This window comes from Scyliorhinus torazame, chromosome 8, assembly GCF_047496885.1.
Source record: "Scyliorhinus torazame isolate Kashiwa2021f chromosome 8, sScyTor2.1, whole genome shotgun sequence".
In the NCBI taxonomy this organism is placed as follows: Eukaryota; Metazoa; Chordata; class Chondrichthyes; order Carcharhiniformes; family Scyliorhinidae; genus Scyliorhinus; species Scyliorhinus torazame.
In genome coordinates, this window is record NC_092714.1 from 223,695,140 (window position 1) to 223,715,244 (window position 20,105).

General features: G+C 43.4%; 1 protein-coding gene across 4 annotated transcripts in view; it reads right to left on the minus strand.

The window, feature by feature from the left end:
- LOC140428406 (extracellular sulfatase Sulf-2-like) overlaps positions 1 to 20,105 on the minus strand; it is a 598,468-nt gene that overhangs the window by 34,384 nt on the left and 543,979 nt on the right. For all 4 annotated transcript variants that reach the window (XM_072514825.1, XM_072514822.1, XM_072514823.1 and 1 more), the window contains 5 exons: positions 18,505 to 18,601; positions 17,341 to 17,435; positions 13,152 to 13,217; positions 4,971 to 5,143; positions 796 to 938 (listed from right to left, as the gene is read on the minus strand). In XM_072514825.1, the coding sequence (XP_072370926.1) occupies positions 796 to 938; positions 4,971 to 5,143; positions 13,152 to 13,217; positions 17,341 to 17,435; positions 18,505 to 18,601 (574 nt within the window). The remainder of the gene's footprint in view (positions 1 to 795; positions 939 to 4,970; positions 5,144 to 13,151; positions 13,218 to 17,340; positions 17,436 to 18,504; positions 18,602 to 20,105) is intronic.

The following is a 20,105-nucleotide window of genomic DNA, read 5'->3' on the forward strand; positions in this document are numbered from 1 at the left end:
CCTAAATCCCTAGATTTATTACTCATCATCATATATTAACAACCTCTCGTTTTCGCCCTAGTTTCACTTGCAAGTCATAACATTTTCTCAACATCTAACCTCTCAAAATCATTCAATACTATTGAATATTTTGATTAGGTCATTCCTCAGTCCAGGAGAAAATAGCTCGACCTGTTAAGTCTTTCCTGATAGGTTATAACCTCTCAGATAACCTCTGTTGTCGTCCTGGTAAAACGTTTTTGGACCTTCTCCAGTACACCTACATCCTTTTTATAATATACAGACCCGAACTGTTCACAATAACCAAGGCTCCAGTACTAACTCCCCAGAATGGGCAATTGATAACTTTAAGGAAGGGGTACCAGGTGATATTCATAAATAAGAAGGAGCAAGTGGTTGGGACAGGATGTCACAAGCAAGCGATTGGTATCCAACTGGGCCTGTCTTTAGATGCAAGTTGATAGACAAACTCAAAGTATTAGGTTCAAACTTAGTGCCACCACGTGAAGCCTGCAAAAGGTGTTTGAAAATGTGCAGCTGACCACCTCAAACATCACTGTGTACTGTTGCTGAAATACAGAGTACCATTAATCCAGTGTTAACTCGTGGAGCAATAATGAAAATAACTTTCATTCAATAACAGCTACTTAGCCACTCACAGATTTTCTTGCAAGTTAGCAGCTGTTGTGAAAATCCTAAAAATACTGGGAGGTGATTGCTGTTTTCAATATCCATGACAGACAAAGTTGTTCCAACATTCTAGATAGTGTCATTGGAGCTGAAGATCCATTTTACCTGGTAAGGGTCTGTGTTGAGGTCAAAGTACTCCAGGAAGCCAGTGGCAAACTCACAAAACAGGAAGTTGTGGGTCTCATTGTAGGTCCTCAAACACCAGTAAGTGTTGTTATTTGCACTGGTGCAAGCACAGAATGGTCCCACTAAAACAGGAGATAAATTTGATACAGAAATAGAACATAGAACATAACAGCGCAGTACAGGCCCTTCGGCCCTCGATGTTGCACCGACCTGTGAAACCACTCTAAAGCCCATCTACACTATTCCCTTATCGTCCATATGTCGATCCAATGACCATTTGAATGCCCTTAGTGTTGGCGAGTCTACTACCGTTGCAGGCAGGGTATTCCACGCCCTTACTACTCTCTGAGTAAAGAACCTACCTCTGACATCTGTCTTATATCTATCTCCCCTCAATTTAAAGCTTTGTCCCCTCGTGCTAGACATCACCATCCGAGGAAGAAGGCTCTCACTGTCCACCCTATCCAATCCTCTGATCATCTCAATTAAGTCACCTCTTAACCTTCTTCTCTCTAACGAAAACAGCCTCAAGTCCCTCAGCCTTTCCTCATAAGATCTTCCCTCCATACCAGGCAACATTCTGGTAAATCTCCTCTGCACCCTTTCCAATGCTTCCACATCCTTCCTATAATGCGGTGACCAGAACTGCACGCAATACTCCAAATGCGGCCGCACCAGAGTTTTGTACAGCTGCAACATGACCTCATGGCTCCGAAACTCAATCCCTCTACCAATAAAAGCTAAAACACCGTACGCCTTCTTAACAACCCTCTCAACCTGGGTGGCAACTTTCAGGTATCTATGTACATGGACACCGAGATCTCTCTACTCATCCACACTGCCAAGAATCTTACCATTAGCCCAGTACTCTGTCTTCCTGTTATTCCTTCCAAAATGAATCACCTTACACTTTTCTGCATTAAACTCCATTTGCCACCTCTCAGCCCAGCACTGCAGCTTATCTATGTCCCTCTGTAACTTGTAACATCCTTCCGCACTGTCCACAACTCCACCGACTTTAGTGTCATCTGCAAATTTACTCACCCATCCTTCTACGCCTTTCTCCAGGTCACTTATAAAAATGACAAACAGCAGTGGCCCCAAAACAGATCCTGTGGTACACCACTAGTAACTGGACTCCAGTCTGAACATTTCCCATCAACCACCACCCTTTGTCTTCTTCCAGCTAGCCAATTTCTGATCCAAAAAGCTAAATCACCCTGAATCCCATGCCTCCGTATTTTCTGCAGTAGCCTACCGTGGGGAACCTTATCAAACGCTTTACTGAAATCCATATACACCACATCAACTGCTTTACCCTCATCCACCTGTTTGCTCACCTTCTCAAAGAACTCAATAAGGTTTGTGAGGCACGACCTACCCTTCACAAAACTGTGTTGACTATCTCAAATCAAATTATTCCTTTCCAGATGATTATACATCCTATCTCTTATAAACCTTTCCACGATTTTGCCCACAACAGAAGTAAGGCTCACTGGTCTATAGTTACCGGGGTTGTCTCTACTCCCCTTCTTGAACAAGGGGACAACATTTGCTATCCTTCAGTCTTCTGGCACTATTCCTGTAGACAAAGCTGACTTAAAGATCAAAGCCAAAGGCTCAGCAATCTCCTCCCTAGCTTTCCAGAGAATCCTAGGATAAATCCCATCCGGCCCAGGGGACTTATCTATTTTCACACTTTCCAGAACTGCTACCACCTCCTCCTTATGAACCTCAAGCCCTTCTTGTCTAGTAGCCTGAATCTCAGTATTCTCCTCGACAACATTGTCTTTTTCCTGTGTGAATACTGACAAAAAATATTCATTTAGCACCTCTCCTATCTCCTCGGACTCCAAGCACAACTTCCCACTACTGTCCTTGACTGGCCCGACTCTTACCCTAGTCATTCATTTATTCCTGACATATCTATAGAAAGCTTTAGGGTTATCCTTGATCTTACCTGCCAAAGACTTCTCATGTCCCCTCCTGGCTCTTCTTAGCTCTCTCTTTAGGTCCTTCCTAGCTAACTTGTAACTCTCGAGCGCCTTAACTGAACCTTCATGTCTCATCTTTACATAAGCCTCCTTCTTCCTCTTGACAAGTGTTTCGACTGCTTTAGTAAACCACAATTCCCTTGCTCGACCACTTCCTCCCTGCCTGACAGGTACATACTTATCAAGGACACGCAGTAGCTGTTCCTTGAACAAGCTCCACATTTCCATTATGCCCATCCCCTGCAGTTTTCCTCTCCATCCGATGCATCCTAAGTCATGCCTCATCGCATTATAATTGCCTTTCCCCCAGATATAACTCTTGCCCTGCGGTATATACCAATCCCTTTCCATCACTAAAGTAAACGTAATCGAATTGTGGTCACTATCACCAAAGTGCTCACCTACCTCCAAATCCAACACCTGTCCTGGTTCATTACCCAGTACCAAATCCAATATGGCCTCGCCTCTCGTTGGCCTATCTACATACTGTGTCAGGAACCCCTCCTGCACACATTGGACAAAAACGGACCCATCTAAAGTATTCGAACTACAGTGCTTCCAGTCAATATTTGGAAAGTTAAAGTCCCCCATAACAACTACCCTGTTGCTTTCGCTCCTATCCAGAATCATCTTTGCAATCCTTTCCTCTACATCTCTGGAACTTTTCGGAAGCCTATAGAAAACCCCTAACAGGGTGACCTCTCCTTTCCTGTTTCTAACCTCAGCCCATACTACCTCAGTAGACGGGTCCTCATCAAACGTCCTTTCTGCCACCGTAATACTGTCCTTGACTAACAATGTCCCCCCTCCCCCTCTTTTACCACCTTCCCTGAGCTTACTGAAATATCTAAACCCCGGCAGCTGCAACAACCATTCCTGTCCCTGCTCTATCCATGTCTCCGAAATGGCCACAACATCGAAGTCCCAGGTACCAACCCATGCCGCAAGTTCACCCACCTTATTCCGGATGCTCCTGGCATTGAAGAAGACACACTTTAAACCACCTTCCTGCCTGCCGGTACACTCCTGCAACTTTGAAACCTTACTCATGACCTCACTACTCTCAAGCTCCTGTAACCTGTCAGCTTCCAGATATGCGATGGTGGCACCTACCTCCTCTTTATTACTTCTATTGACCCTACAGCTATTTCAGACTGATATCCAACATCAGCGTGTCAATAAACCCATATTTCCTGAAATTGATGATCCAAGTCTGTTTATTCAGCTCCTGCCAAAATCGTTACTCTTGTCAACTCACTAAAATTGAATTTAATGATGGGTACTTTGAAGTTCAGCTCTGTTTTGAACCAGAGCTGAACTTCAAACCTCATATTCCTCCCATCACCAAAACTGTTTCTTTCCAGCTCCGCAACAGCACCCATCTGTCCCTACTGTCTTTGAAGCACTTCCATTAGAATTCACCGATTCTCCCCTTGATGGGTCCTCAAGCTGTATCTTGCAGAAAGCCCAATTTGATTAAAACTCCACTTACTGCACAACATTTGTCCTGAATCTATAAACCTTGCTAACTTCCATTGGTCCCCTCTTCACCAAGAGAGTCATTTTAAGTTCTTAATTTCTAAATTCCTTCGATAACTGATCTTAGTCTATTTCCAAAGACTCTTCCAACCTTATATCTTCGCCTGTGTATATAAGCCCTCCAACTTTGGCCTTCTGTGCACCTACCCTTACTGTACTCCATTCATGCTTTTAAAAAAATATAAATTTAGAGTACCCAATTCTTTGTTTTTTACAAATAAGGGGCAATTTAACGTGGCCAATCCACCTAACCTGCACATCTTTGGGTCCTATTCCATTCTCAGTGGCAGAGGCATCATTCACTTCAGCATGACCATGTGAAACTCACCCCTATACCTTCTATCTAGCTACCCCTCTCTCCACTTTTAGAGGTCTTCTCATAAGCTGATTTGAGCTTCATTTTGGACCATTTCCCTGTTGCTTCCACTATACCTCAGCATCGGGTTAATCCTGATGGGGCTATTTTCCCTCTTAAAGGTATAATAAATGCAAATGATTCTTGTTCTCTTCTAGGTTTACCACTGGAACTGTTTTATACAAGTCTGATTTAAGTAGGACCAGATTATATCCAGCTCAGTTTAGATTGCAATCTGCTGACCGCTTTCTGCCCTGTGACCTTACGTGTCCAATATGGGGGTGTCTGCCAGTGCTGGTTGTCGTGTGTGAAACAGGTGAGGCCAGGCATACTACATGTATCATTATTTCTCAGTCTCTTCAGCATTTTTCGCAGCTTCTTCCTTTTTCTCTCATCCTTAAACATCCAGACATTTTCATTTTGATCCTGGCTTCCTTTCCTACAATTAAGAGTAGAAGAAGGAACAAAGTTAGAATACTCTAATAACATTGATGCATGCTAGTAGATACCTTCTTTTATAATTGAGGGATCCATGCGGTGGGTGGAATTAATATTATTTAGCCTTTTACTTCTTGTACTCATTAACCATAGCATGAATACTTTTGGATATCTAGAAGGTCTGAGAAGGTATGTAAACTGCATGTTAATTCAATGGGTAACTTGAAATATCTTACACCAGTGATAATAGTAAGCAGATAGTTTGAGGTGGGGTGGACCAATTAGGGACAAAGAGAGTGCTATATAATTGTAGGGGCAGGGTGAGGCCACAATATTTGATATATATTTTGTATCAGTGTTCAACAAGGAAAAAGATGCTGACAACAATATTGGTAGAAGTGGAGATGGGCTGAAAGTTGATAGCAGGATGTACCTGAATGGCTGGCTATGCTTAGAATAGGCACTAAAGGATGTGGGAGTGGAGATAGCAGAAGGATTTTCCATAAACTTCCAATCTTCCCGCAATATGGAAGAAGTGCCAGAGGTTTGGAAAATTGCAAATTTGACACACTTGTTCACGAAATGGTTGAGGACATTCTTTAAAAAAAAAGTAAATTTAGAGTACCCAATTAGTTTTTTCCAATTAATGGGCAATTTAGCGTGGCCAATCGACCTACCCTGCACATCTTTGGGTTGTGGGGGAGAAACCCACGCAAACACGTGAAGAATGTGCAAACACCACACAGGCAGTGACCCAGAGCTGGGATCGAACCTGGGACCTCGGTGCTGTGAGGCAGCAGTGCTAACCATTGCACCACCATGCTGCCCCTTCGAGGACATTCCTAATAACCGCAGGCCAGTCAGTTTAAGATCAATAGTGGGCAAGAAACAATAATGAGGTGGGAAAAATTTTTTTTTTTGAGAAGTTTCAGTTAATTAAGCTTTGTAAATGGCAGGTCACTTTTGACTAATCTAATTTAATTATAAAGTACCAGAGAAGGTCGATGAAGGAGTGCAGTGAATAATGTCTATGTGCATTTCAAGAAAGCATTTGACAAAGTTCAATATAAACGGCTAGTTAACAAAACTGAGACTCATGAAGTGTTAACTTGGATAAAATCAGGCTTAAAAACAGATATCAGTGAGTCACGGTAGATGGTTGCTTTTCAAAACAAGGGATAATACAGTCATGTTCCCCAAGGATCAATGCGAGGATCACTTTCTTCTAAATTTGCCATCGATAGCCAAACTGGAGATGTAACAATGAGGATGATACTAATCGGTGGCAACAGGACAAGCTAGTAGAATGGGCAGACAAGCGCCAGGTGGAATTTAATGCAGAGAGGTATAACTTGATACATTTTGGCAGAATGGATAGTGAGAGGCAATGTATATTTAAAGGTAAAGTTATATAGGACTCGATTCAACTAATTGGGAATAAAGTCCCATTACGTGTGCGTTTAGTCGTGTGTTTCCCAGCGCTTAGGAGGACGATGGAAGCAGAGTCAATTAATAATTTTGAAAGCAAAATGGGTAGGCATTTGTGGAAAGTAAACTTGCAGGGTTACAGAGTTCGAGTGGGGGAGCGAGATTGACTGGATTGTGCTGTAGAAGGCCAGCATGGTCTCAATCGGCCTAATGGCCTCCTTCTGTGCATAATGATTCTATTATAATCTGAACATCTTAGACCTTCAATTGCTTAAATATTTAAAAATGAACTGTAATGTAATCAAAGCAGATGGCACAATAAAGGCTTATCAATGTCTGGTTGGAGTTGACAATTTTGTTTTGTCTCAATATTTTGCATAAAATTCTCTGAAATGTTCTGGAGTAATTGGTGTTTATTTTTCTGGTTTTATTTACAAACTAGATAATTTCACAAGTGAATTATTGGAAATCTGAAAAAAACCTTGATTTAAATGTTTGGATATTTTTATTCAACAGGCTTCTCGGTGTCATCAAGCCAAATGTTTATGGCTAATTTATGACTCTATTTATGAAAACAGCTGGTGGAACCAGAGTAGTGCTTTGGCAGGCTTGTGAAACTATTTTTAATGGCACATTTGTGCCGCTCTAGAAATTAATCTTAATAATAATCATTATAATTATATAATTACATATAATCTTTTTAGATTTCATGTTGTCAAATGGATTGTTCTTACAGGAAGTTTCAGGCATTTTGGGGTAGACTCTTCACTTGCACTGGCATGAAATTCATGTTACAAAATGACCATCAAGTTTTAGAAGCTGACCCATTTCCCTTTCTGTGGAACTTAAAAGCAGGTGGTTTCTACAATCAGCAGCCAATCCCCAACAGCAGTTTTACACCTTGGAGGCAGACAGTGAAGCAATCACACTGGCAGGTGGAAATTAGTCACTTTATTTTGAGTGGGATCGCCGTTCGCTGGCGGCGGGCTTCTTTACATCCAGATTTCCCATTGAAGCCACCCCATGCCGCCGGCAAACCCACCGGCAGGGGTATGCTGTTAGCGGGGACAGAGAATCCTAATGGTCGGAGAATTTTGGCCCAGGTCTGAGCAGGAGGAGTGTAATGTATCTGACAAAAAAGGGAAGTCAAGATCCATGTGGGTATACATAGCACTATCCTTTATTTGGAGGAAGTAATTGGAGTTAAGAGGAGACATTGTTCGACATGAAAACAAGTTCAACCAGGCAGAAGAGATGGAGGGTGGTAGATAAGAGACGTTTTGTTGGATTTATGGGATTGGAGCGCCCTCAGGCTGGACTGGCAGAGAATGGAGTGATGATGAATTATGGCCGGAATTCTCCAGGGCCACCAGCCAATGGCGGGAATCTCGATGGCTCAGTGAATCAAGTGGCGGGGAAAAAAATGGGTCTCATGCTGATTGTGAAACCTGTTGCGGGTCATCCGCTTGCCCCCACCAGCTCTGATGAGTTTCCCGATGGCCCCAATGAGTTTCCCATCCAGACCCATCGGGAACATGAAAAATGATCATTAAACCTAATTTGAATAGAATTTATTCACCAGCCTCCTGGGATGCTTCAGCCCCCTCCCACCCCCACCCCCACCCCCCGGGGTCTTGTGCTGGGCTAGAGGGGCTCAGGTCTGGGATGGGGTCATTTAGGTGCAGCCTTTAAAACCTATAAACCGTCAGTATCTCAAAATTAAAGTTCTCTGACAATAAAGTGAAACTATTCCAATCTGCAGCCTTAAAACCTTTAAACAGTCTGTCAGCAGGCCAAGATTGAAAACAAAGAGATGGTCTCTTCTTAAAAAAACTGCGGTTAGAAAAACAGCTGCTCCTCTGAGTTAATGGACCCCTATAGGGCTATATAAATACACAACCTTAATCTTCCTTTTGAAACTGCCTCAACCTGTCAATCACAAAGCTTGTAAAAAACAATGGTCCATAAAATTTAATGTAAACAATGCAGCTCAAAGCTTTTAGGCCTCTAGGCATACGGACAGGCTAGAACAATTTAAAGGGCAATGAAATTGATGGTGAAAAATCACTTCAAAGCTTTCCACTACATTAAAAGGTATAGCTTTGCCTTCATCTCACAGATCTTTGAACTTGGCATACTGACAGACAGTAAAGATGGGAAGACCAGGCAAACAACCCACATCCCAGAAATATCCGCAATCTGAGCCTCTTCAGCCCAACACAAGTCCCCCCGACTCACACTTCCCATTAAGGACCCCCCCTTCGCCACTTTGGAGGCAATTATAGCGAGAGTACTCACCCCCTTGCCACCCCTCAGAATGCAAGCCACTGACAAGGGGTTGGAGCCTTAAGGGGGAATTGGCACTGCCAAGGGGGTAGAGCCTTAAGGGAGAATTGAGGGGGCTAAGGGGAGAAGAAGGTATGAATTGCAAATTCATGTTGTCAAGTTACTGGACAATTTGTGCCACTCCATCTTGTACCTTGTGAAAATAACATTTTGCTCTTCGCTTCTCCGTGATTTCCATAAAATAACCATATTTGCAAATGACTCCTTTGACTTGAAAGTCTAGCAATTAACAACATAGGGAGCGATTCTCTCGCCATGTTGCACTTGAGCGAGAACGCAATGCAGCCTGAGAATCTCGGGTGAAGTCTCCATAGGCTTCCTGGCAGCCTCCTTGCCTCACGGGATACAATCAAGTCCCGGAAGGCGTTGGAATTGGAACTCTGCCCAAGGGGAGGGACCCAACAGCATTTGCTAAAGTCGGTCTTAACTTACTTAAGGCCTACCTACCCACGATCTACCGGCCTCCCTCACTTCACTGGCCCCCCCAGAGAGGTGGCAGCCAGGCGCCAATCAGTGCTGGTCCACAAGAACGTGGCCCAGGCAGAATGGCACCTGGGGGTTCTCCTGGATCATCAGAGACCCCTGGATGATCAGGGTCAGTGCAGGGTGGCCTCCTGGCCCTCCCCTGGAATGTGGGCACATTTGCACTACCCAGCTGGCACACTGGCACTGCCAAGCTTGGAGCACAGTGAAAGGGTCCTTGGGTACCAGGGCGGCACTGCCAAGGTTCAGGGCCCGCAGGGGGGCCATGCCAATAAAAGGAGGGTGGAAGGTATGGGGGAGAGGCCGCACACATCTCTGTTTATTACAATGGGGAGCTCCGCTCGCTAGAACTCCCCATAATAGCGAGAGATCTTCGAGGTCTACAAAACAATCCCCATGCTCCCCACCCCCCTCCAGCCCGAATGCAGCTCTAACCAGAAAGGCATCAGGGACAGTTGCATGTGTGCACTCGGTCAACACTGAGGCTGCCGGCATAGATTCTCCCACCAAGATTGGGTGTGTATGTCATTTTTCTCCCGGGCCAGTTTATCACTGCAACTACTTTAGGACATAAGGCCAGGATTCTCCTATCCGAGTGCGTTACTGGCGGGACCACAAAATCCTTACAGCGCGAACAGCCCCGCAATATTCCGGCCAATCTTTTAATTTTAATTTATTGGAACAAGTTGAACGAGTGTACCAGTTAGCCTTTGTGCAGGGAGTTCCTACACAGACTGGCTAGCTCAACTGGGAGATAATAAGACTCTTAATCCCAGGGTCAAGGTCTGGGCCCCACAATCGATGGTGATTATTTTCTTAAATATTTTATTCAGTTACGAGCATATAGTTTTGGTTCCCAAGACTGATTCCCATCCAAACTAATTGATCGCTGGGGCGAAAATATCAATTTTTGCCATTATAGAAACCTGACAGCTAAAAGGGTTCCTCTTTGAGGTTGCATTTTCTTTTCCAATAACTGATTTTGTTGTAAAGGGAACAGTTATCAGTTATCAGACACCAGTTTGCAAAAAATAAATGCAGAATTCAACATCAGAAAGCAGGTCTGCACTTAAAGGAATCTCTCACTGTAACCAGCCTGACACTGGCACTACATCTGCATATGTGCAGCAGCCTAGGGAAAAAACCTAATTTACTTGACACACTGTAAGATACTTAACTCCACCCAATTCCATGCCAGCTTCTTTCGTGTTAACTGGAGAACTGGAAATCTCAGGAAACATCTTGTTCTCTGTCTCGTAGCCCAGAAGACCTGCTGGAGAGGTGGAGGTCAGGAGAACGTGTTTTTATCCTCCTCGCTCCTAAAAACAGGTTTAAATAACCTGCAAAGGAGCTGGTTGATAGAATAGATTTGTTGGACAATTGAACAATAGGAAGGCAAGATTGTTTAAAATTATAGAATCCCGACAGTACAGAAGGAGGCCATTCGGGCCATTGAGTCTGCACCGACCCTCCGAAAGAGCACCCTACTTAGGCCCACTCCCCCACCACATTGCCCTATCCAGCACGGACAGCATGGTAGCACAGTGGTTAGCACAGTTGCTTCACAGCTCCAGGGTCCCAGGTTCGATTCCCGGCTTGGGTCACTGTCTGTGAGGAGTCTGCACGTTCTCCCCGTGTCTGCGTGGGTTTCCTCTGGGTGCTCCAGTTTCCTCCCACAGTCCAAAGATGTGCAAGTTAAGTAGATTGGCTATGCTAAATTGCCCTTAGGTTAGGTGGGGTTACGGGGATAGGGTGGAAGTGTGGGGATAGGGTGGAGGTGTGGGCCTGGGTATGGTGCTTTTTCCAAGGGCCGGTGCAGACTCGATGGGCCAAATGGCCTCCTTCTGCATTGTAAAGTCTACGATTCTATGATCCCCGTAACCTAACCTGTACATCCCTGGACACGAAGGGGCATTTTAGCATGGCCAATCTAGCTAGCTTTCAAGAAATTGATTTATTTACCTTTTATGTAGTCTAAAATATATCGTAACATGCCCTGAGGACTTGAAAATTCTATTTCAACCTGTTTTTTTCCAAAGCCTTAAACTGCCGACTTACCATTAAGGCTCCAGGGGCATGACATTCTCTGTCTGACAGAACAGCAGATCTTGAGGAAGTAAATATGTTTTATTTTAAACTTAGTATTCTGAAGTATTAAAATTTTGCCCAGTTCTGTTACAGACACAATTATTATTGTCAACAATAGTCACCGAAAGCATTTGCATAATGCTTTTCTGGTTATTTTTAATATCATGTGTTGGAGAAAGAATCACAATGATGCAGCGGTTTCTTTAGTAACAACAACATTGTTCCACATATGATGACAGTTTGACTTTAAAGCACTTTTATAAAACTTTAAAGTTTAAACTTTAAATTGTTTGCATGTAGTGCAGAATTACAGCATCACAGAAGCAACAAGATATTTTCTGTATGTTAAAATATAGACGAGGATTTTAGTTTATTGTAAATAAACAACTCCAAAGCAGCAAACAATTCCAAACACCGCTCTTTAATAATGGATTTAATTTTCAGCAAATCTGACTGTGAAACGCTGCCAATTAATTGCAACATAACTGTGGGTTACTTGGTCAAAGCAGAATCTAATTTATTTTAATTGCCAAGGTTTGGATTAAATTGTTGGTGGTGATTGGAAGAGGGCGACCCTGCTCGAGCCAATGCTGAGCAGGCACACACTACTTATGAAAAGTCAGAAAAGGTTAAAATGGGATGAAGGAGAGCAGCAGTTTGCAAAATATTTAGATCCACGCTAAATTGGAGCTGAGAGGTATGAAATAGAAGTACAAAAGATTGGGGCGGGATTCTCAGTTTCTGAGACTAAGTGTTGACGACGGGGCAGAATTCGTGGACTTCCACGACAGCAAACCTGGTGCTGCACCTGGACCAATTCAGCAACTGTGGAGGGGCTAGCACGTGGAACAATTCCAATGGAAAATGGTACGGCATTCGCCAGGTCTGTGACTGACATTCGGGAGATGATAAGCTGCAGCCACATATATACACTTCACTCCCCACACACCCACCATCCCAGCAAACAAGATGGTACTGATTGTGCTGGAGCATGCCCATCCTTCTGATGGATCGGTTGGGGCTAGAGGGCAGCTAGGGGGTGGCCTGGGGGGAAACCCATGTGACCAATGGCGTAGGTTCACAGTGGGCAGTTGGCGGCGTGCACAGCTGCATGGCTGTCTTGCAGGCTGCGGCAAAGGTGTTCTCTGCCCGTCCACCACGACCCCACCGGCCACGTTCTGGGCACCCCCTGTAACTCCCTCTGACCCTGGCAGAAACCCCCTGGCCAGCGGCCCAATTGTCAGGAAACTACGGCGATATTGGACACTTTCCATTCCCCCCCACTCGCCCTCCGCACCCACGACGCCGGTTTCACGATTTTTAAAAGCACTGGTGAAATGTGCCGTCGGGAAGACGGCCTATCGGTGGTGGAGCATCGTGGAGGCCCCAGAAAGTATCCGGTCAGGCCCACTAATGACATGAAAATGGTGTTTTCTGTACATGCAATCAGACTGCTGTCGAGGTAACGGAGAATTGTCATTTGGTGTCAAATCGGCAGCCACTGCGATTTTGTCGTTGGACCCTATTCTCTGCCCAATCGTGTTTCGCGATTTCGAAGTCAGCTAATGGAAAATCCCACCCCAGATATTCTGCAAAATGTCGCTGGACACTTGGGACTTTTACATGAGCATATTTCTTAGTTATCAAGTTAATAAAGAACTTACTTGAAGGGATGATTAGTTCCTTTGTGCTTGAGCTTCCCTTTCATTCCCTTATGTTTAGAGGCAAAACTACAACAAAGAACACAAAGGGGATGGCAAAAACATGTATGTGAATGGTTAAGTACAATCTTCATCATTATCATTGACTTCTTACCCCATAAAAAGCACACATAAGAGCACATAGCTTTGCTGTCTGTTACTGTGACCTATACCTCTTCAGCATGTCTGTTGCACACTCTTTTAAAAAAAAAAGATTGAATATTGTGAATCACCTTACAATTTACCAAATCCCAGGCTCTATCTCCAAGATTACACATTTTTACAAATTGATTTTACCAGAAAGAATTATTGAACATATGAATACTAGTAATGGAAACAACATCCTGCAAATATCAATTATATTTAGATCCACGCTAAATTGGAGCTGAGAGGTATGAAAAAGAAGTACAAAAGATCGGGGCGGGATTCTCAGTTTCTGAGACTAAGTGTTGACGCCGGGGCAGAATTCATGGACTTTCACGACAGCAAAACTTCACCAGACTAACACAAGAGCATAAGACAAAAGGGCAGAAGCAGACCATTCAGTCCTGTGAGGCTGTTTTTCCATTCAATAGGATTATGGCTAGTCATCTACCTACCTGGTTTTGATATCCCTCAATTCCCCTGAGAGATCAAGACTGAGATTGATGGATTTTTGAAAATAGTCAAGGATGTATATCTCCAATTATCGGAGGTTGCCAATTCCAAAGATTCACAGTTTCTCTTCATCTCAGTCTAAAACGACCAACAATATGTTGAGGCTGTGCCTTCATTTTCTGGATTCCCCAAACAGGGAGAACAACCTCTCAGTTTCAACCTTCTCAAACCCCTTCAGAATCTTATCTGTTTCAATGACATCACCCCTCATTCTTCTAAACTTCCAAAACAGCCTCCTATCATATGACAACCCATTCATCCATTCATTCCTTTGACTGTACTTCTGAGGTATGTATCTCCTTCCAAAAATATGGATACCAAAACTGGTTGGAAATCTCCGGTCATCGGGATTCACCTTTCCCGCTGGCAGCCCACCTCCGCCAACGAGTTTCACGGTGGCTTCAATGGGAAATCCCATTGACAAGCGGCGGGAGGGTAGAATCCCGCCACCAGCGAATGCTGCATGTCCGAGAAACAGGCGGCTGGGGGATCGGAGAATCCCGCCAAGTATTTCAGACATGGTTTCACAAAAACCCTGTTCAATTGTAGCAAAACTTCCTTACTCTTGTCCTCCAAACCGCTGCCGATAAACAGCAACGTTCAATTTTCTTTCATAATTGCTTGTTGTATCTGTATGCTAACTTTATGTTCCTTGTATGATCACACCCAAGTCTCAATGGACATCAAGATTTAAAAGCTTCACACCTTTAAAAAATATTCTGGTTATCTATTCCTATGTTCAAAGTGAAAAACCTCACACTTACCCACATCATACTACAACTGCCACCTTGTTTTGCACTTACTTAGCCTGTTTCATCTCTGTGCAGCCTCTCTGTGTCCTCTTCACGGCTTATGTTCCCACCTAATTTTGTATTCTCAGCAAATTTAGATACATCACTCTTGGTCTCTATGTCAGAATCATTAAAATAGATTACAAATATCTGAGCCCTAGCAGTACTTCTCTAATTACAGCCTGACAACTTGAAAATGCTCAATCTTTCCTACTGTCCATTGATCAATCCTTTAGCTATGCTAATATATTACCCCCGACTCCATGAGCCCTTACCTTTCATATTAACTTTATTATATGGCGCCTTATCAAATGTCTTTTGTAAGTCCAAGTATATTTTAACAACCGGTGTTCCTTTATCTATTCTACTTGTTACATCTGTCATAAAACTCCAATACATTTGTCAAACACAATTCCCATTCATACAATCATGTTTGTCTTTGTCTAATCATTCAATGTCTAATCATTCAATGATTTTTTAAAGTGCATTATTGATTCAGGTGTGCTCTGCCTGAAGGAAGGTCCTTGGCTCATTATCTGCTGATGCTTCATCCTGACCTGTTTTCTTGGCAGTTTTTAATCAGTGGTGATTCATTATTGCCTTCTACTCTTGGGGGTAGGACAAGGAGGCAGGTTTCAAGCTTCCCTCAACCAGAATGAGGACCTAACCCATGCTAGTGATGTTTCTCTGAACTACACATCAGCCACTTAGTCAACTGAGCTAATAAGCCGCCAAGTGTTTAATTAGGCTTCCTTAATAATAGATTCCAGCATTTTCCTGATGATTGATGTCAGGCTAACTGAGTCTCTGGTCCCCTGTTTTCCTGCTCTCCCCTTCTCTGAACAGTGGCATTACATTTAATAATCTCCAAACCACCTTAAAAAGGAGGGAATTTTGGAAAATTATTACCAGTGCATCCACTACCTCTGCAGAAAACTTTCATAACCCTAAGATAAAGGCCACCAGGTCCTTATGGATTTATTGGCTGTCAAACCCTTAAGTTTCTCCAATTCTTTTTCTCTGCTTATATTGATCCCGCTCTCATTAGCCCCTTGAGTGCTCTCTATTTGTGGTATGAAATTTGTGTCTTTTACTATGAAGAAGACAGACACAAAGGGCTGGCTTCTCCAATTTTGAGGCTATGTCCGGAGCATGTGTCTAGTCTTACAATGAAAAAGCCGGCGCCGCCCCCGCACCGATGCTCCGCCCTGTGGGGAGCTAGCAGCCGCACCACGTAAAACTCCCTTCGTTCCTGACAGAAAAGGTCAGAGAATTGCCGGGTCCGTGGCTGTGCATGGTGGCGACCTACAGCGGTTGCGCCATACCACATGGTACCGGCAGCACACGGACCAGGGCTGCCAGGTAGTGCCCCTGTGTAACCACCTTCGCCACCCCTGGACGCTCCCCACCAGTCCCCCCCAGCCTCTGCCGAAGCCTCACCCGGCCACCCCTCCCCGACTGTGGTGGCACTGGACACAGTCCACAGTCACCACATGAGGTTGACGAAAACTCAGACCACAGGTGATCCACGCTGTCGGGAAGTCGACCTATCGGGAGTGGAGCATCGGGGGACGGCCTTCAGGTGACATCCTGAGTCTGTCCCAACAGGGTGCGGCGTACTCACTGATAATGCTATTTGGAGGGGGCGGTGCATCTGAAAACAGAGGCCACCCCCGGTTTTGGCGTCAAAAGAGATTCTCCGCCTGATCGCCGAATGCAATTTCGCCGTCGGCTAATGGAGAATCCCGCCTAATATATTCGTTCAACTTATCTGCTATTTCCTCATCCCCCATTAAAAAATCGCCTGTCTCTGCCTCTAGTCTAAGGGACAAATTATTACTTTGCTACTCTCCTCTTTCTATGGTTGCAAAAGCTCTGGCAATCAAATTTTATAATCCTGATTAAGTTGCATCTAATTGAAACTTTTGGGTGGTACTTTGGCAGTTTTGAAAGCACTTCCAATCCTCAGGCTCACTAGTAATATTGTAAGTCTGTTCTTTAATCTAATATTAACCTTACTTTTCTGAGTAAGCTACAGATAGACCTTTCTCAGTGAGTTTTAGTTTTTTAAAGAAATGTATTTATGTTGAAAATTTTGAATTTGTTTCCGACAGAATCAATGGTGCTGATAGATACTCTTTGGCATTATGTCTGCGGTGGCTCTCCAAATGAGCATTGTGCCTCAGTGCCATTGCCCTGCCTTCTCCCCGTACCCTTTCACATTGTTTCCAATGAAACAATCATCCAATGGTCCCCTCAGTGCACTGCGTGAAAATGATTTTTCTCACATTACGTTTGCTTCTTTTGCAAATCACTCTAAATCTGTGCCCTCTCATTCTTGATGCTTTTATGAGCGAGAACAATATCTCCTTATCTACTCTGACCAGCCTCCTCATGGTTTTGAACATCTTTATCAAATCTCCTCTTAATCTTCTTCTCTCCAAGGAGAGCAATCTAACCTCTCCAATCTATCCTCATAACTGAAGTTTCTCATCCCTGGAACCTATAAAATGGTGGCGGTGGTGGAGAAGGAGAAGAGAAAATTATTACTTAAAGTCACGTTATCACAGGAAGCGATAATGTCAATCCATTCTTCCAATGTCTTATTACATTGAATATATTCGGAAAATCCATGTGAAAATTAATATATGTAAAGGCAACTATCCAAGTGACACAATGAAGGAAGGTGCAATTACAAAACGAACCTCATCCTTGAACAATCACATTCTTCAGGTCTTTTTTTCTTCAAGTGACCCCTGACCTCTCGTAAATTCTTTATTTTAGTTTGAAGAGTTTCAATCTAAGGATAGAGATAAAGGGACGATTACCTGCTGATAGAATTCAACCATTGAAAATAAGCTTTAGTGTGGTGCAGATTGCAAAAAGCAAACTTCTATTACATTTAAAACAATGTTCCACCACTTGAATAAAATAAGAAAATTTGAAACAACACAAAGATTATTCAACCCATCAAACCCCCAATTTCTGACAGACCACGCTGAGCTTGCCCTGATGTGTACCCTATCCAAGTTATTTAATTGAGAGCCGGAATGGCGAGAGGGTGTATCAAGAAGGAAATCATTTAGAAAATCCTTCCCCGAAGCCCAAAGGCAATCAAGCAAAAACCCCAAGACATGAGTTTAATAAATGCAATCTACATCATTCAACACTGACTGACTTCAATCCACAGGCACCAGTTCACTGACTTCAAGAAGATTAGGTTAATATGGTTCCAGACAGTATTTTATCTTCCTTATCAATAGTTATGACTTTTATCCAGTTCTGTACCAAGTATTCATCTAGCTCCTTTCTTTAAATGTGTAATTGACATTGCATTAACTGCTGGGAGCTTATTCCATTTATCTACTGTTCTGTGGGGGAAAAAGACAATGCTAATCTGTCTTGCTTGAGGCTTACTCACTTTATGCTTGTCTCCTCTATTTTTCTGGTCCTAGTTAAAGCTATCTGTATGATCAGAAAACAAGCATTTTAAAGTATGGGAATTTTTTTTACAGAAACTATTTTGTGTACTAATTTATAGAGTTGGTAAAATAATTGACATAATTCAATGACAACATACATTTTATGATTCAACACAGAAATTAATCTCGACTGCAAATCAGCTAATTATCCCACTATGAAAGCAGGATTTGCAAAGTAGACATTTAGCAAATGTAATGAAAATGCACAAATGAATAAGGAATTAAAAAATTGTTTTACTTAAAAATATTTCAAACTATACATAATGCATGGAAAGAATAATTTAACATTAATAATTAATTTTGGGATCACTGAAATTATTTACATTTTTCACTAGTTTGATAAATTCCTATGTGAAATATGCTACTAATTGTTTCTCTGTAACTAACCTCATGATCAATGTGCAATTTATGATCCTTCCATGCTTGGAGTGATTTGTATAGATCTCTGTCACACTGAACAGTCTCATTGGCCAATATGTAGCATCTAAAAGAATAACAAAATAATTGTTCTTGTAGTTCCTTGTTGTTCAGCAGTGTTGTGACATTTAAAAATATTGTGAAAGTCAGTAGCACTGCATCATGACAACAACTTATATCAATAAAGCACCCCAAGGTACTTCAGAGTGTTAGAAAGCAAAATCAAGCCACATAGATGACATTAGGACACATAGCCAAAAGTTTGCTTAAAGAGGTAGGTTTTAAGGTATGTCTTAAAGTAGAAAAGAAGCGGAGAGACTTAAGGAGGGAATACAGAGCTTAGGGTTTTAGCGTCTGAAGGCACAGTCACCAATGGTGGACCAATTAAAACAGGGCATGCCCGAGAGGCCAGAATTAGAGGGATGCAGATATCTCAGAAGGTTGTACAACTGGTTGAGATTACAGGGAAAGGCAATGGAGCAAATTCAAAACAAGGCTGGGAGGTTTAAGAGCAAGTTGTTGCTCAACTGGGAGCCAATGTAGGTCGGTGAGCACAAGGGTGATAGGTGAACAGGGCTTGGTGTGAGTTAAAACAGATGCAGCAGAGTTTTGGACGACCTCAAGGTTATGGAGACCAGCCAGGCGAACATTGTAATAGTCAACTTGAGAGTTAACAAAACCATGAATGAGGTTTTCTGCAGAAGATGAGTTGAAACAGGACAAAAGCTGAGTAATTTTACAAAGGTGAAAATAGGTGTCTTAGTGGCAGTGTGGATACATGGTAGTAGCATCTTCCCAGGGTCAAATATGACACTAAGGTAGCAAATAATCTGGTTTATCTTCAGAAAGTTGCCAGGTCGAGGGATGGTGCCAGTAGCCCCGGAGCAGAGTTTATGGTGAGGACCAAAAACAATGGCTCTGGCCTTCCCAACATTCAACAGAGGGAAATTTCTATTCATCCAGTGCTGGATATCGGACCAACAATCTGATAATTTAGGGATAGCGTAGAATTAGAGAGATGCTGTGGTGAGGTAGAACTGGAGGTTGCCACTGTAAAGTGAAAACTGACACTGTATTTACAGACAATGTGGCCAAGGAACAATGAGAAACAGGAGCGGGCCAAGGAAAGATCCTTGAAGAACACCAGAGGCAACAATGCAGGAGCAGGTGATTACAGCTTTTTCTGTGGCTCTGATTAGATAGTTAAGAGTGGAAGAAGGCCAGTGCAGCCATGTAATGTCACAGAACGCAAGGCGGATAAAGGAGTATACAGATCAAGATTTTTAGTTTCAAAGCTATTGAGTGATACCAGGGGCGGGATTCTCCGACCCCCCTCCGGGTCGGAGAATTGCCGGGGGCTGGCGTGAATCCCGCCCCCGCCGGTTGGTGGGCCCCCCCCCTGGCGATTCTCCGGCCCTGATTGGCCGAAGTCCCGCTGCTGGAATGCCTGTCCCACCGGCGTGGATTAAACCACCTCACTTACCGGCGGGACAAGGCGGCGCGGGTGGGCTCTGGGGTCCTGGAGGGGACGCGGGGCGATCTGGCCCCGGGGGGTACCCACACGTTGGCCT